Raw genomic sequence first — 17,107 nt, 5'->3', positions numbered from 1 at the left:
AAAATGGAAGGTCAGGGAATGTGAACAGTCTACAAGCAGATTTCTTTGCAAAGCAGATTCTGGCTCAGGCAGAACAAACCTGGGTGAAAACCACTCTCCAAGATGCTTTTGTATGTACTATGCAGCATAACCACAGAAACTTCTGTAGAAAGAAAGGTAACTCTTACGTACTATATGGTGATGGGACATGAAGGATTGTGAGACATTTTCAAAGCAATTTTTGGTTTCATATACCCTCAAAAGTTTTTGTTATAGGCATGACAATGTGCAATGTAATTGCTTTCAAAAAAATACTTAAGTAATGCCAATGAAAGCCAGGATGAATTTTGAAGGCTAAAATATTGGTTTTCTCTTTATTTTTATCCACAACTAAATTTGATAATACATTTCTGCAGAACAAGCTGTCACTTGTATGGCAAAAGCCCATACCCAGCTGGTAGGCTTCCAACAGATTTTCTCTCCCGCCTTGGGCACCTTTATCCTTCTCTTGTTTAGGAGAGGAAAATTAACTGTAGAGCGTAATCAAATCTTCAGTACATCTAAAGAAATATTACTGCTTGAGAGAGAACTATAAGAAACTATGCTGCTATTAATAGAAATTCCCAGGATGGAAGAAGAACTTTGCAGATCTGACCCTTTGATAAATAAATGGTATGGACATCTACATTTTTAAAATTACCCTAGCAACTTGTGTAGTTCTGCCCGATATCTCTCACAGAATCTTAATATTTCAGCGAAACCTTACTTGAGTTTTGTAAAGAAACATAAATCAGTTCCTCTGAATATACAGAAATTTACAGATACAGTTAGTGCCTAAACAAACCTGTGAAGTGACATGGGGATGGATCTTTTTCCAGATTGCTTTTTTAGACAGTCTTGGGGCTATTGGGTACAAAAGGCTTATAACAGTGAAGAGAAAAAAAACATTGTCCAGGCAGACCATGCACTTTACACACCTCTTTCTGCAAGTTGTAGACAAAGCCAGCACTTTCATTGGCAGTTGCCACTGCCAGGTAACCAAGTGAAGATGTACTTAAGGATGTGTACAAACGTGCATGGATGCCAAAGGGTGCAATAAGCCCCCCAGCCAGCCTGCCATTTTAGATCTGCTCCATCTGTATCTGAGCTATAAGATTAGATCAGCTCTGTTATGACTGCTGAGACTGATGTGTACATCCTCAAAGCCATTCCTCTGGCATCTACTCAGATTCCTGCAGATGCATTGTAACTCGTGCCATATACCTGGCCATCTGCTTTCATGTTTTTAAGTTATACATCCACTCCACTCACAGTCTGGGTTTGAGCTTAAACCAGCCCTACTACTTTTGCGGTATCAACACAGGCAAGTCCTGTAGTAAAGGTGTGTATTATCATTTCATTTCAGTACATGGTGAATCAAGAACACATGCTGAAGACTACCTTGCCTCTCTTTGCCAGATTCATCATCAGCAATGGACTGAGGACTAAGCATGGGACATTCATGATCTCCTTGGAGGCAGTCGACCAAGCTTTGCCCACGCTATCTAGGAACAAGGGGTTAAGATTAGTGGAAGGCGCTATGGCACTCCTTTCTCCTGATGTCCTGCAGCTTTCAGACCCAGACACTGTCAAAGAAAACCTTACCTTCCTCTTGGCCCAGCTCCCCCAATACGGTCATCTCTATTATCGAGGAGCTGTGCTACTGCAGTACAATTTCACCCAGCAAGATGTGGACAACAGGGATGTTGCATACAAGCACCGAGGTGGGGATTCCCAGATTGACAGATTTACATTTGTTGCAACAGATAGGACTAATCAAGGCTTCATCGTGAATGGGAGGGTGCAGAGCGAGCCAGTGGCTTTCACCATTCAGGCAAGTGTGACCACAGGCCTATTTGAAAGAGATACATAGCATGTTAAGGTGGAAAATGTAGTAATTTTGATGAGAACTTGTACTTGCTGCAGTCTATGATTTAACAGAAGTATTTATCAGCTAAAACCTTTGCTTTCTGTGTTCCGTGAATAATTAACCTGGAGAATTAACTACTTGCCACAATGCATTACTCAGGCAAAGAATTTTATAGAGTGCAAAGAGAGAGACTGTATTTAGGAGAAGAAAGACATCCTGCTTATATAAATATAAGCAAGTATATACTTACATACTTATACTTGCTAAAATATTTCACATAGAAATCTCAACCCTCAAGTTGAGCCCAGCTATGGGGAGGAATTAACTTCCTCCTGCTCTGCTTTCCCACTTGGTACCTGACCCACCGATTTGCATGTGAGGGATACTAGGATGGCTGTTGATCTTCATGTCACAGGAATCTTGAATTACAGCTACTTCGCTCCCACAACTGCACAGCCTGTCTTCCTTCTGGGAGTCTTTGTAGGATGCCTGCTCTGATCCTTCCTTCCTTTACTAGGATCTTTCTGTTCACTTCCCATTTCCCTCATTTTCAAATTCTTCCTATGGTGTCATGGGCTCAGATGCCTTTGCTTTGACTTCTTGTATGTATCTATCTGGCATATTTCAGTATGCAAAGCAGGCCTGGTTGCATTGTATGTCAAAATTCTGTATGTTTCAAAACACTGATACTAATGAAGAGGCTCCTAACTTTTCCTGATGACAAAGTTCGAAGTTACGTGATGAGCGAGGAGTGCCATTTCAGCAGAAGATGAGATATGGAAAAAGCAACAACCGTTGTGGAGTGCTAGAAGATTAATCAGAAGTTGTGAAAGGTGGCACAGATTTGAGGAGACATATTGGCCAGGTCTATGAGTGTTATTATCTTAATCCTTGGGTTTCCATGGTTGGTATTGTAAAACAGAGGTGAGAAACCTTTGCTGGAGTTTTCATTTGCTATGAAGAAAATTACATCAAAAAGGAGAAGGACTATGGGGAGTGTGGGACATCAGGGCAGAGGTACACAGCATTTGTGTTGCCCTCCCCAGAGTGTGCTGTATCACACTGCGTGCAGCAAGCGACTGGGCAATCTGGGCCTGGAAACTTCTCATGGGAGGTAGTACTTAACTGGAGATCAGACTGCTGGAGCAGACTGCGAGTCAAAGTGGTTATTGCCACCCTGAGCAGGCTACTGTGCTTTTAGCAAAAGTAGGACAGAGAATATCCTGATGCTGTAAAATGAATATACATTTGTCTAACTTTGATTTAGGTGGATCATTTGGACAAAATGGCACCAAAAATTATTCATCTCCATTGCTTTTCTGATGTGGAACTGCTGAAGAATGGCAATTACGGGATCTATATTACTGCCAAGTCCCTGAAGGCATCTGACCCCAATACAGAAGATGACAAAATAATTTTTAAGATTTTACGAGGTCCTCATTATGGCTACCTGGAAAATATAACAACAGGTGCTGTCTTCTATAATCTCTGTATTTTGGGACATACCAGAGCAGATTCCAAAACCTACCCTGTTAATGTTTGCTTGATAGGGGAAATAAAAATTTCTGAGAAAACTTTGGGCAAGGTTTGAATGTAGTAAGAAAGCTTTTACATTAAAACTTCATTCTCATGTTCATCATGAATCCTCAAAGAGTTTGAGATGATTGTTAATAGCTGCCTTTGAGAAACTATTTTTTGTTCGTGTCAAGAAAAAAAAAGATTAATATTGAACTTTTCCATTTGATAAACACATCATATGGGAAGAAATTGTCTGGGGCTTATAATGAGCTGGGATGTTGCTGTTTAGCTGTAAAACCAGGTTTCTGTAAGTTCAAATTTTCTAAGTGTTCAACAAAAAGAAAAGTTGAAAACATTCTGTATGAGCTACGTGGTTCTTATTAACAGGCTTTTGATTCACCTGAATGTTTCTCTGCTTTCCCAGGTGGATTTATTCAGGAAGGGTTTAGCCAAAAGGATTTAAACAGCAAAATCATACTTTACGTCATCAATCCATCACGGGAAGTGAATTCAGACAACTTGGAGTTTCAAGTCACAGATGCCAGCGGAAACTCTGCAGTGCCCCAAAGGTAGCTCCGGCCCTCGGTGGTGTGTGCTGTGGCATGGCGAAGGAACCCGTGCCGGGCTTGAAGCCGCACAGATGTGAACATAGCTATGACTCAAACTGCCATTTCTTTTGTTGAAAAGTAGAGAAGGTTTCTGCCCTTCAGGGAGGTGAAATACAAAGGGCTAGCTCCGTGTTAGACGGGGGCACAGTTCTCAAGGGCTTTCCGGGCCTCACAGAAAAACCTAATGGAATTTACTCTAAGTGGCAGTTGGGCATCTGGAGATCTGAGATACTGGGTGCTGGGGGACAGGACTGTTGCTTCACGTATGTGGTCCTGCAGCTGGAGGTCACTCTTGCCTTGTGCTGACAGCAACGCTTTTTTCACAAGCTTGAGATCACGATGGAGGGGATGCTCTCAAGCAGTAAAAGCTTTGAGAGCCGTACTTCTGCAAAAGAGCACTGACAGAAGGCAGAGGGCACACAGCATCTTCTTTGTCATCCAAAATTTATATTGGGTATATTACCAAAATTTCCTTGTGACATATGATAAGCCTAATGTACAAAAATTAGAGACTGGGGTATCATTTGATGATAAAGGCCAAAAGTAGGAGTAGCTCTATAGCAGGGGCAACGTTTCTCTTTATTTCTGAAAACAGAGCTGAATGTTCAACCAATTTATGTCACCAGAAGTCAATAAGAAAAAAACCTAACGCTATTTTCCTGGGCTAAACTGGCTACTCACAAACCAGGACTTATGGCGAGGGAAAAGGGGCAGCGAGCCGGCTCCAAGGGGCAGGCTCCTCTGCAGAGCACTTCCCTGCAGGCTAGAGAGAGGACGGGGACTGAGCGTTTCGGCCGTTACGCGCCGTGCCAAAAGATGTCTCCATACACAAACACATCTGAACACAGGCAGCCTGAGCACTTCCCAGCTGCGCTGAGCTGGCTCACAGGTGCACTGATATTAAAACCACCATCAAAACACCACTCCTCGTGGGAAAGTGTGGGTTCTTGTATACACATACCAACGCGTAACATCATAGCTTTATGAAGAGAGCGAAGAGAAGCCACTTTTTGTATGGAAAACAGAAGTTTCAGAGCAGTAGAATTTATCTGTTAGCTGCACTGGACCTCAGAACAAAGAGGAATTTGGCTTTTAAGGAAAAAATAGTATTTTTAATATTGGATTTAAAAGCTTGTGCGGGATTTTTTTTTTTAACAGTTTATCACCTAATGGTCACTGGTTCAAAATACAAGTTTGATTTGCATGTTGATGTTATTAAAATTGAATCCCAGCTTTTATCTGAATGCTGCTGGACTACATCTGGCACATGCATCCTCTTTAGCAAAAAGAAAGCAAATCAGCTTCTAAATAGGTTGCCCACACCATGAGTGTCAGAGGATATAGGAGGACAAGAGGAAACTTCCATTCGTGTTAGAGCTAGTCAACCCTGAAAGGTCTAGAAGTTTGTTTTTAAAAAGTTCAAATTGTTTTGTAAGTAGCACAGCTCATTTTCCTTCTTTTCACTCTCTTTCATTCCTCTAACTGATTCTCACTAATTTTTATCACAGCTTTTAAAAAAGTGAGATCTTTATTGGCTACCCTGTGCAGTATGCAATCCTCTGAGGTTCAGTCACATCCCCTGTAAACAATTCTAAAATTCAGTGTATGAGACGCCTGGACTCAGCCACTTCCATGGCTGAAGAGCGAAGTACACAGAGTATTAAAGTAAGGGGAGTGGGGAGGGCACTTGCACTGAGGCGGTGAAGTCCTGGAGCGTGCCCTATACTCTAAGAGGATAGATGAAGGAAGGGGGGAAGAAAGGAGGATATTGCAGAGAAAATACCAGGGAGTGAGGGTAAAATAAAACTAGAGGCATAAAGGGAACCAGGAAGAAATAGTGATAGCTTGTCTTGGCCTATTTGGTGTTATGGACATACTCTGCTCTTCTCAAAGTTGCTGCAGAACCCCTCTGGTTCTGAAAAAAGGTTCAGGCTTGGTTTGGGGTAGACCAGAGCTCAACTGGAAGATTTATTAACTGCCTCTCGCCTGGAGCTCTTTCTAATCAGCCAGATCACACAAATGTGTTGATTTGGAAACAGGGACTCGGTATGTGTATTGGTTAAATTAGCAGTCAGGAGAGAAGTGGCTCCCCACTGAACCTCTGAGCAGCAGGGGGCGAGGACAGCAGGGGAGGTGGCTTTGCTTCACACGGGCTTTCCCTCCTCTCCCACAGGCTGGAGCTACGGTGGTCTCGGATTGAAATGCAGCAGACTGAATATGAAGTGTGTGAGAGCGTGGGAGTGGTGTCTCTGAAAATCACCAGGGCAGGACACTCTGCGGAGTCCGCCTTTATCGCTGTGAAGGTAAAGCTAAAAGCCAAGCTCCTAACTGGAAACTTAATAATAAGTAGTGGAGCTTGTTAATTTCTTCCTCAGACTTAAAAGGTATTTCAGTAATCAGCAAAGAGGCCATGCAATTCAAACCAGACTTACCAGGGCATTGTGCTTGCTAGTACAGATGGTTGAAAAATTTCTGACAAAACTTTCTCATTTTTAAGTAGAAATGCTGATTGACCAAAACTAGAATGTTTGGAGCAGCATTTCAGTTTTGATGACCTTCTGTGACAGAGCAGGCAGTTTCCTCTGTCACTGTGCTCAAAAGCTGGGTTTCCAGGGTTTTCCACTTCAAAATCCAGGCTTTGGGCAACATGGGGCCTTGGGACTTATTTCTCTGCTCAGGCTGGAGGAGCCCAGGAGCTATGGGAGCTTCAGCTCCACAGTCATGGCAGCCTCCCCCATTTCTCCTCCCAGTGCCATCAGCCTAGGAAATAGCCCAAGGAACCCCCTATATCTACAGTAACAGCCTGTGGTTTATGTCAGAAAAATTAGACTGAAAACTGCAAGTTATAATTTTGTAAAACAGGTTTTGTGCAACTTGCCTTCACAAATTTTATCTTTCCTTGTAAAATGGAAATTCCAGGATCTTACCAGCTACCCTTGCTAGAAAAATACTAACAGTTTCCCTCACAGTTTCTCAGGATTATAGCCCTAATTGGAAACAGTTTTGATTTTTCTTCCACTGAAGTCAGTGGGAATTTTGCTATTGACTTCATCAGGGGCCATCCTGCCCTACCCTTCATGGACTCCAGTGACTCTACTCCAGTTGTCACTCGGCTAAAAAGACCAGTGAAATTGATCCCAGCATCAAGAACGCTGTGTGGAAGCTGGTGTTCTCTGCCAGTCTCCTATGAAAATTCAGGGAGTCGTTGGAGTCCCCATACTTACATATGTACTAGTATGGGTTCCTGCCTAGCCCAATGAGTCTTTGGGGCTGACAGACAGCTCTGCATGCAAACGCTTCTTCCAAGACCTCACAAAGGGCTAAATGGGCAAATGTGGCCAGGCTGCTGCTGCTTTTCCAGGGTGCCATGATGTACCTGTCCAGGAGCCAGGTATGGCTGGGTCCCCAGACATGGTGAACAGCAGTGTTATCTGGTGCTGTCAAGTAGCAATTTGAGAGGGGATGAGCCAAAATTTTAAGATGAGCCAACTTTTTTTATTATGATATTTAAACCATGAGCAAGGTCAGAATGACAGTTGCACATCACAAGGTTTATTCTTCAGGCCTTTATCTTTTTTTTCAGCCTAAGCACATGTATGGGTTGGTCTGTCTTTTTGAGACTCCATGGAGAGGCACACAGTAGCTTCAGCACACAGCAGAATGCAGTGGTTTGGTGAAGTAGGTCACAGCATGGCATTTACTGTTTGATTTCTTCTCAGGTCAACGAAATATCCGCTGTGCTGGGAAAGGACTTTACAGTTACTCCCTCCAAGCTTGTGCAGTTTGATCCAGGTATGAACCAGTGCACTGAATAATTTTAAAATTAAATCACTGATTTTGAAAGTGTAAACTCTGATTTTGGAGAGTGAAACCTATTATGTATCTGTAGCTAGAGGAGCTGAATAGGATTAAAGACACCTGGGCTAATTTTCTGGAAGTGCAGTGGGCTTCCTTTGTGAATTAGTATCCTTATTACTTAGGGTGAGATGGTGTGTGGTCCCTTTACATCGGTTAAAATATCAAAAGTGCTCAAATGATGTCTCCTAATCTCCTCACGGCTAGGCTGGGGAGGACTTACCCTGAGCTGAGCTGTGAGATGCTTTAAAGGTTTAAAGATTTGACCAGGACGCTGGTCAAATTTAGACAAAACTGAGTACAACTTAAGTTATGCAAGGTATCCAAGACAGAAAGGTGCAAAAAACCCTGAAAATTGTCAGACCTCATCTCTGCTTGCACTGTAATTATAACAGCAGTCTGACCTTGGCTGAGGCTGTAAATAGCAAGAAATGATAGTAACTATTATAAAAAGGAACTTGATTTTTTTTTGCTGGGGGAGTATCAATAGTAAAACTGAATACAAATGTGAAGATACTGAAAAAAGCTTCCTGTGTTCTGCACAATTTATTATTATTATGCTTTGGGTATCTCCCTGGGTACAGGGGAAAAACAGTCCAGGTGAGCATTTCACAATTTACCATTCAGAAATTCAGCTTCACCTGAAAAACTTGGGTTTGCCCATATAAGTAGATTATCTGGGAAGGAAAACCCATTTGCTATCATAATCACTTCCTTTGCATATGCAAGTCCAAGGTTTTTTGGAACACACCCTGTTGGCATAGTCCAGGATTTATTTGAGTTTAGGAAATGGGGTCCGCACAAGCCTCCCAGGATGTTGCCTGCAATGCCAGCAGAGGTTATCCCAAGACTGCCAGCAGTAAGATTTCAATGGCAGAACGTCACAGTGACTACAGAGGAGACAAAATATATAATCTGTGAAAGGCTGAAATAAATGGCATGTATTTGATGGTAAAAATTAGTCTAAGTGCTAACCTACATTTGAAAAACAGGTATGAGGAATATAATAAGTCAGTTTCAGCCAAAGCCTGGGAATTTTTACTTTAGGACTTAAGCTTTTTATTTTGAAAAAATGGCATTGCATGCTACAGAGATTATGTAGCACTGCATCCCATGGATGAACTCATATATACCCTACCTTTGCTTGGCTATCCCATAGGAAAACTTGTAGCTTTAAGTTCATTTAGAGTCACACATTCGATTATATTGGAAATGTGCCACTACAGCCGACCTTGAGAAAGGCAAATTTTATGTAAAGGTGTAGAATGAGCAACTGCTGGTTAGTTTTCAGAGGTGGATAAGGGAGCACACCCAGCAGACAGCAGTAAAATAAAAACTGGGCAGAAGGTGGAAATCTGCCCTAATTCCCAGTGTTTCTGGAACACACACGAAACCTCTGAAACCAATGAGCCACTCTCATTGAGACCATTTACCTAGCATTAGATTTTTTTTTTTTTCAGTTTTAAATTAGAAGATGGAAGAAAGATTTGAGGCATCAGTGTAAAAAGTCCTTCATACTGTGCTGCCCAGGATTCCAGATCTCTTTCCTCTAATGTACTATGCAGTCAAGCTTACCAGCCTCTGGACTGAAATGGCTAGAGATAGGTGCAAAGAGATTTTTAGTGCAAGGCCCTTTACTAGAATTTTTCTCTTCTGCTGGTCCATGCAGATTCTCCAAGCATGGGACAGTTTGGAGTTACTACTAGTGTCTTTCTGAATATGGTGGTAAGCCACATGAAAATTAACTGTGAACGTGGACAGGAGAGATGCACACTGTTCCCCTTTTCTGGCCAGCTTCTCAGTTAAGCCAGCTGAGCTCCCTCACACAGTCTTTTTTGGGTGGCTGTCTTCAAAGGTCCTTTGCTTAGGCTTAACCTTAGGGAAGGACCCTCCAAACTATTACATTCAAGGCATCAGTTTCTTAGTTCTAAATTCAAGATGTTTGATATGTATTAATTAGTAGTATTTATTAATTATTTAATAAGGCCGATAGGTTTGTTTTAAAAACAAACCTCAGCTATGCTAATTGACTGCACTGATTGGCACATTAGACTGCAATCAATAAATTATAATGGAAAGGAGCAGAAGAAGACCCTATCCAAGTTTATGGGTCTGTTTGTACTGACAGCTTCTCCTGGCTAGAGGATTCATACTGGAAAGAAGCAAGGAAATCGAGATTATGCGAAGTGTCATAAGGATGTAGAGATTTTTTTTGACAATGTTGCACATGTATCTGTGATACTCATTTTGGATGTTAGCACTGACTTTGTGATGCAGAAACAGTTCCCAATATGTTTTGTTGCCAGCAATGTGTACATTGAGATCTGTTTCTGTCCTCCTGCCTCTGACTTTTCCTCAACAAATTTTGTAGCCTTTCAGGTAATAAACAGCCTAGTCCTTTATCTTGGAATGATCTTCTCTCATTCCCATAATGCAAGCCTGAAGTTACCCAGTAAAGGCAAGCAACCAAGTAAAAATTTTATAACCAAGTATAAAATCTGCCTAAAAGGTTGTACTTAAATTTAATATAGTCTTTGATCCATTTGCAGGTATTTTAAATAACTGTTCCATCTCTAAAATTAAGCTTTCAAGATAAAAAGCATATGATACATTTTCTCTTGAAAATTGCAGAAGTCCTAAATCTATGTATTGTAGTGTCATTTTCCACATCTACAGCAGCTTTTTGCTACAGTGTACGCACTGGAATTGAATCATCATTGTCCAGGAACAAATTCGAACTTAATGTTATTTGCGAGATCAGCAGGAGTCCAGTCAGTTGGTAGGAGCACAATAGCATACACCAGCTACTCCATTCTAGCTGCAGACATGTTAATTAATATATTTCTTTGACACCCTGATTGATTGAAATAGCACTTAAAGAGTAATTAAAATGTTTATTTCTGTTAGGAATGTCAACCAAGACGTGGAATATAGCAATTACCTATGATGGATTAGAGGAAGATGATGAAGTCTTTGAAGTAGTTCTGAACTCCCCTGTGAATGCTGTTCTTGGCACCCGGACAAAAGCTGTAGTGAAAATTTTGGACTCAAAAGGAGGTATTCTCTTTTGATCTTCATTGTTAAGAAGGTGGGACAATCTTGGCTGAGTAGCTACTTATTTTCAACCACAAGTTGTTCCTAACACTCACCTTCAGATCAAAATGCTTAATTTCTTTTTAGAGAAAACAGGCTTGACAGTTGCTTTTATTCTCTCACACAATCATATTCATCCTCTTAGGAAACACAGCATGGAGAAAGCAACAAGTACAAAATGAGAAGGGTGCAAGGAAAGAAACCACTTTTCATAACAACACGAGTTCAGTTCTCATTTATTAAAGTGGGAAAAAAATGCTTTTTATGTCATTAGAATTTTTTCCCAGTTATTGTATAACAGTTGTTATACACCTCTGAAAAAGATTTGTTTTCCTCTCAAAAAAGAAACCTAACAACTAAAAGCAGCTCTTAGAAATATATTTTCTAATGCTTAACAAACACAGTCCACAACATTACAGTACACAGCAGTGATCATTAGAGAGTTTAGGCTTTTATGTCTGCATTTTTATTGTGTTTTTCAGTGATCAAATGTGGTGTGCCTAAAATCACAACAAAAATGAAGCAACTGTAGAAAAACACAAATAACTAGCAAAGCAGCTGAGTCCTCTGAAAGCTGAAGAGTGTTTTTTCTTCTGGGGCTTAGTGAAACAATATTTTAAATACCTGTGTTGCAATGAATTAGGCTTCATTTCTTGAAAAATTCCTTTTAAAATTTCAGATCTGTTTTCTCTTTAACATTCATAATGTAAATCAGGAGTTAATTGACACAACTAGTTTGTAGGAACAATAGTGTCCTGGATTTCTGAAGAAAAAATTGTCTGGGCATGATGGAAGTGTCACCAACATTAGTTAAAGATACCTGTCTATCCATGACCAAAAAAACAGCACTCGAAACCCCAATCTATGCATGAAAACAGGTATTTTCAGCAGATGCTTGGTTGAAATTCTGATCTGTGGGTAGACATGCATTACATATAAAAACATATATATACAGGTAGTAGTTGCAGTCATAGCCATAGCAAACCCCACAAATGAGGATGACTGAACAAACAGCAAATCAACCACATCAAGTGAAAGAATCATCCAACTTTTAATGACAAGCTGTTTATGTGCCCATGTCAACGTGACCAGTTATGTGCTCATGCAGTTAGAACTGACCATCTGCCATTTTTTATGCTTTCAGGTCAGTGCAGCTATTCCCATTCTTCTGGCCAAAGCAAGCACGACTTCTGGGGGAGAGGCACGCTGTTTCCAGTTTCCTTGGGCTCTTCATCACCTCCCAGGCCTGGCAATGCTCCCTTGGAAGGGATCCCACCGCCTCCTTCCAAACGGATGAGAGAGCATGGAGAAGACCTGCGGCAGGAACACAGCTTGGCGAATCGGTCAAGGACCAGGCTGAGAGTCACTGGAAATGGCAGAATAGTAAGACACTTCTGTAGTGCAGTGATGGACTGATTTGTGAATTCATTGGGATTTGATATCTTCATTTAGTTGTCATATTTTTGTAGTGATCCTACCTGACCATACAATAACTATAAACTACCCGAGTTTGCTTTGAGTCAGACGTGAAAGCTATTTAAAAATACTTGGGGGGGGATAAAAAAATTCCTGATTTTGAAGATCCATGTATGCAAGACAGGAAGAAAAACAGAGTTGGGGGAGGAAACATGCATCAAGCAACTTCAGCAATTATGCAGCTTCTAATCTTGTCTAAATTATGGGTCAGCTACAAGAAATAAGTCACTGGAGCCAGGCCAATGTATAGAAGCTGTGCATCTGCTCCTGAAGTTGTAAAGCTGAAAATACTGTTAGCTTAAACACAGAACAGTTACTTAAAACTTGCCCAGTGCTTTTTCTGCTTAAGCTACATTGGTTTAACTAGGTGGTTTAGTAACATTCTGCTGTTGTGACCTTACAAGTTAATGGAATCCGTTTATAAACGCACTTGTAATGTGTGATTTTTAATGGCTGTTTTCAGAGGTGATCAGTTTCCATTCTGAAAGAGAGAGAACTAAACCCAAGATATGTTCTGCATGATTTGTAACCTAGATCTTGCAGTAAATCTTCCATAAAGTCTTTTTGTTTCTACAATGCATGAATATGCCCATCTCATCCTGCTATTCTACCTTTTTCAGGTTCGTCCTTCATCTGTATTTAGAAATGGAACTGATGTGGTTTTCAAAGTAAGAGTATTATGAGTATTGCTCAGACATTTCTGTGATTTCTTTTCTATGTATCTTTCTTTTTCTTTGGTGTCACTTCCCCTTGAGTTGCAACAATTTGCATGATAATGCCCTTTTTTTTTGAGTTTATTTAAGAGTTGCTTGTATGTTCTAACGCTTCTTTTCCCTCTCCTGTTCTGCTTGTGTGTGTGTGTCTAAAATGAAGTACCACGGGATGGTATCACTCAAAATAGAGGATGACACCTCATCAGCTGAAACAAACAAGAAGGCTCAAGTGTCAGTAATTAACCAAGCACAACCACAGATAAATGTCGTCTCCTCTAGGAAGACAGAAATCCCACAAGCTGATAAGGCAGAACTGGCATCTGAACGAAGCTCAAGACATCAGGTATGAAACCTTTTGTTTCACAGGCATTTTCACCATCTGTTTTCAGTCATACTGTTTTCCAAAATGATTTAACACCTCTGAGATCTGCAGCCTAATCCCTCCTACTCCAAAGCTGAGTTTAACCAATACACAGATAAATTAACAGGTCAGCCCTTGAAGAGTTTTCATCTCATAAAGTTTTAATATAAGATCTGTTTAATCTGTTTCATGTAGCTTGTTTGTTTTGTGTAATTATTTTCCTTCAAATGTTCAAATGACATTTCTCTTTCCAGGACTTTTACTCTTTTCCAAAGGCCTGTACACCAGATTTAAAGGGTCTCTTGCATTATGAAGAAAGCATTCAAAAGTTATTTCAGTGTGATGGGATAATATGGAAATTCTGGAATTCCCAAAGCAAGGTAAAAATGTCATGAGTATGCATCTAAATCAGAGCATAGATTCTACAATGAGTGAGACCCTCAAGCAAAAGACCTTTCTGTAACAACTGTTGACTTGTACAGGGAGTAGAAGAGTTGTCCAGACTCAAGTTTGCTATCACCAGAAAAAAAGACTCCCAGAGACATGATGAGGGTTTGACTCCTGCGGTTGCCTTTCCTCTCTGTCACCCACAGGTGCTCCTGGACGAACCATCTGAGCACTGATGTCTTGGTGCTTGTGGGGATGTGAGCATGAGACAGTCAGTGAATGAAGTCTGTGAGAGAATGAGTGGGAGTTAGTAAAATCAGCTCACTTAGGTATTCTGTAAACATACATCCCCTCTGCCACGTAAGATGTCATGCTGAATTTTGTTGCACTGCGTTCCCTACACAGACTGCAGGAGAGAAAATGGTGTCCCAACTAATGTGGTCTCTTAAGAGGGTTTTTGGAACTGAAACCTCATGTCACATTTAAAGCTACTCATTATACTCCTCTGGCAGGCATTTATTTCTTTACATCTTTTAAGTAATGCTGTAGCTTTATTGATACACACCAAAGTTATGTTCAATTTAATTCCGGAGAGGCCATAAGCAGCACCTCCAGCCTTCAGTCTGATTATTAGCACACAGACCTAGATCACTGTAAGCAGGAGTCTGTTTTGCCTTTTCCTCTTTTATTTTAGGAGGTAAGCAAGAAGAAATGTCCCTCCGGATGGAGTCATTACCAGGGCAGCTGCTACTTCCTGGTAGTGAATCACAAAGTCACCTGGAACACTGCTGCTCGGGCTTGCAGAGAACAGTAAGAGACTTCTCCAAGTGCATGTGTTTGCTGTGTTTGCACTGCTGTTGCCCTGAGCTGAATGCTGCTCTCGAGGCCGGGTTTATTTGGATGAGCCCCACTCTGGTTGTGCTGCACAGCTCCCCCAAAAAATAGAACAAGCCCTGGGGTTCACACCCAGTGGAGGATATAAATATTATTAGTCTCATAATGTTTCAGCTGGTGATGCTACCTTATTCACAACATGAATTCCTGAAGCTGTCCATCTGCAGTGAGGATGCTTTCCTAACGGGAGAGTTAGTTTGGGAGAAGAGAAATAGAGCAAAGACTCAGTCTTTCATCGTCTCTGACCCACCACTTCCTCGGCTCTATCTCCACTTGATATAGCAACAGGACAATGTTGCCAGCTCCTGTGTGCCTCACCATATTCTTCTGAAGATGCAGCTCTTCAGATTCTGTAACTACTTGAAAACTTTAACGTTCAATTTAGCAGTAAATTTCTGACTTTTAAGGATAAAAAAAAGCTAATAATAATAATAATAGTAATAGTTGTCCCCAGGTAGGAGACAAACAGAAAATCCACCAGTCTTGCTGTTTGGAGGGCTGCTTTGTGATTTTGGTTTTAGGAGTGATAGCTTAGGAGTGGAAGAAATGCTAGCCATGGTAACATGGAGCTTGTCCTGGGATCATGCATGTTCTGTACCTTGTGTTGAATTGTGAGCACCAGGTTGAAGACCTAGCTGAACAATAGAAGGAGCTTTAACAGACCTCTCCATTACTCCATGAAATAAAAATTGAAACAGGGAAGAGTTGGAGATGAAAGAAGCAGAATATATTCAGTAAGCGGTTGAAGGACATGCAGGAAACATGAAACACGGACAAGCATGCATAACAAACCTTGATTCATCCACTGTTATGCCAGATTATGTTGTCTTGGTAACATGCAAAAGGGAAGTCTTGTCTTAGTTCTAATACCTCCCAGCTGATGGAAGTTACTCTTTCCTAAAATGTAAATGTTACCTGCTCTTGTGAGTTCACCACAAATTTCACATTGTCAATTGGTTTACTTAAAATTTCAGCTCCTGAAATGGTTTTCTGTCACTTGCTTTTATTTTGTTACTTATCCAAACAAAACTGTAAGTTGTGAATATCCTATTTTTTTTTTTCTGAAGGCTTCAACATTCAATTGATCCCTTGGGAATGTATGTCACTCTGCTGGGAGGTGTTTCCCATTTCCTAGAACGGTGTGCTCCTGGTGATCCATATTATCAGTAGGCAGTAACTTCTTGCTGAAGGCTATAGTGTGCAACGTAGAAGTTAAACTGAATAACAGTAAATTAATGACAGTGTTAAACACCTACACAAAAAGTCAAGGCATATTACTGAATCCACAAGCAAATGAATCCTAGGGCAGCGATGATTCAATTAATGTCAGACTACCACAGACTAAGGAATCTTTATCCTGGTAAATGGAGTACTCCTGGCCTCCGTCTGGAACTGATTTACAAAAGTATGACCCCAGGCACACACTTAAAAGTGGTACAAGAAGATAACTTAATACATTTTATTTTGTGCTTTTGCCCAGCTCCCCACCGGCAATCACCACCACCACCAATTGTGGTATTTCTGTTATTACTACTTCTACTGTTGACATTTAAATAGCTAATATTTCCAACAAGCACACAAAATCAGCATAGAGGTCAATCCTCAGTTTTTTAATAGATCAAAAAAACATTAGACATTAAATGAAAAGATTAGAATTGACTTTCAGTGAATCAGCCAATTTCACTGAAAAATAAGAATCAATTTTATTACTACAAAAATGGCATTCTTTTAAACTTCTTGTTTTCTTGCAACACTTTTTCTATTATACAGAACAGGAAAAAGCACAAGCATTGTTAAAGTTGTTTCAGTAACAGTCTCCAACTAACCAACCTCTTAACCTCTTAGAGAAAACACTGTTATCCTGAGATGATGGACTTGAGACCAAGCTATTCCATCAAAGCAATGCTATCAATTTATTGTGGAAGCAATTGCTGTCTGGGCATAACTATATGTACATGGGCTTATGCAAACCTATTTGGGCTTCTAATGAACTTTGACATAATTGCATCCATTTGTTGCAGGTGGCATACCAACCTTTTCTTCAGATTCCATGTGCAGGGATAGAAGCAGACACAAAAACGTGCTTGTCTTGATGCAAGTTGCTGTATGCCACGGTGATAGTGTGGGTGGAAAAAATCTCAGCTAATTGCTGTGAAAATCTTGCACCATTTCTAACCCTTCTCCAATGCATTGGAGAGAAAGGTGGTTTAAGAACTCATTTCTCTAGCTTTGTTTTGTATGCATGAAGAGGCCCTTGGCAACATGAAGAGAAGCATCTGGGGGATATTACAGCTGAGTGATCCCACAGCAGCCT

The 17,107-nt window shown here is 40.7% G+C and overlaps 1 protein-coding gene across 2 annotated transcripts in view; it reads left to right on the top strand.

Moving 5' to 3' along the window:
• The window catches only part of FREM1 (FRAS1 related extracellular matrix 1), a 77,553-nt gene that overhangs the window by 50,024 nt on the left and 10,422 nt on the right, over positions 1–17,107 (top strand). Inside the window, exons 26-36 of one of the 2 annotated variants that reach the window (XM_075527418.1) lie at positions 1,438–1,852; positions 3,156–3,357; positions 3,831–3,975; positions 6,188–6,317; positions 7,734–7,806; positions 10,777–10,926; positions 12,107–12,345; positions 13,059–13,106; positions 13,312–13,494; positions 13,767–13,892; positions 14,594–14,709. In XM_075527418.1, the coding sequence (XP_075383533.1) occupies positions 1,438–1,852; positions 3,156–3,357; positions 3,831–3,975; positions 6,188–6,317; positions 7,734–7,806; positions 10,777–10,926; positions 12,107–12,345; positions 13,059–13,106; positions 13,312–13,494; positions 13,767–13,892; positions 14,594–14,709 (1,827 nt within the window). Of the gene's footprint in view, positions 1–1,384; positions 1,853–3,155; positions 3,358–3,830; positions 3,976–6,187; positions 6,318–7,733; positions 7,807–10,776; positions 10,927–12,106; positions 12,346–13,058; positions 13,107–13,311; positions 13,495–13,766; positions 13,893–14,593; positions 14,710–17,107 lie in introns of those variants that run through there. The other variant, XM_075527415.1, reaches the window with a different exon arrangement.

This window comes from Mycteria americana, chromosome Z (genome assembly GCF_035582795.1).
Source record: "Mycteria americana isolate JAX WOST 10 ecotype Jacksonville Zoo and Gardens chromosome Z, USCA_MyAme_1.0, whole genome shotgun sequence".
NCBI classification, from domain to species: Eukaryota; Metazoa; Chordata; class Aves; order Ciconiiformes; family Ciconiidae; genus Mycteria; species Mycteria americana.
Note: the sequence above shows the minus strand (reverse complement) of the source record. Positions and strands in the feature narration are given on the sequence as shown.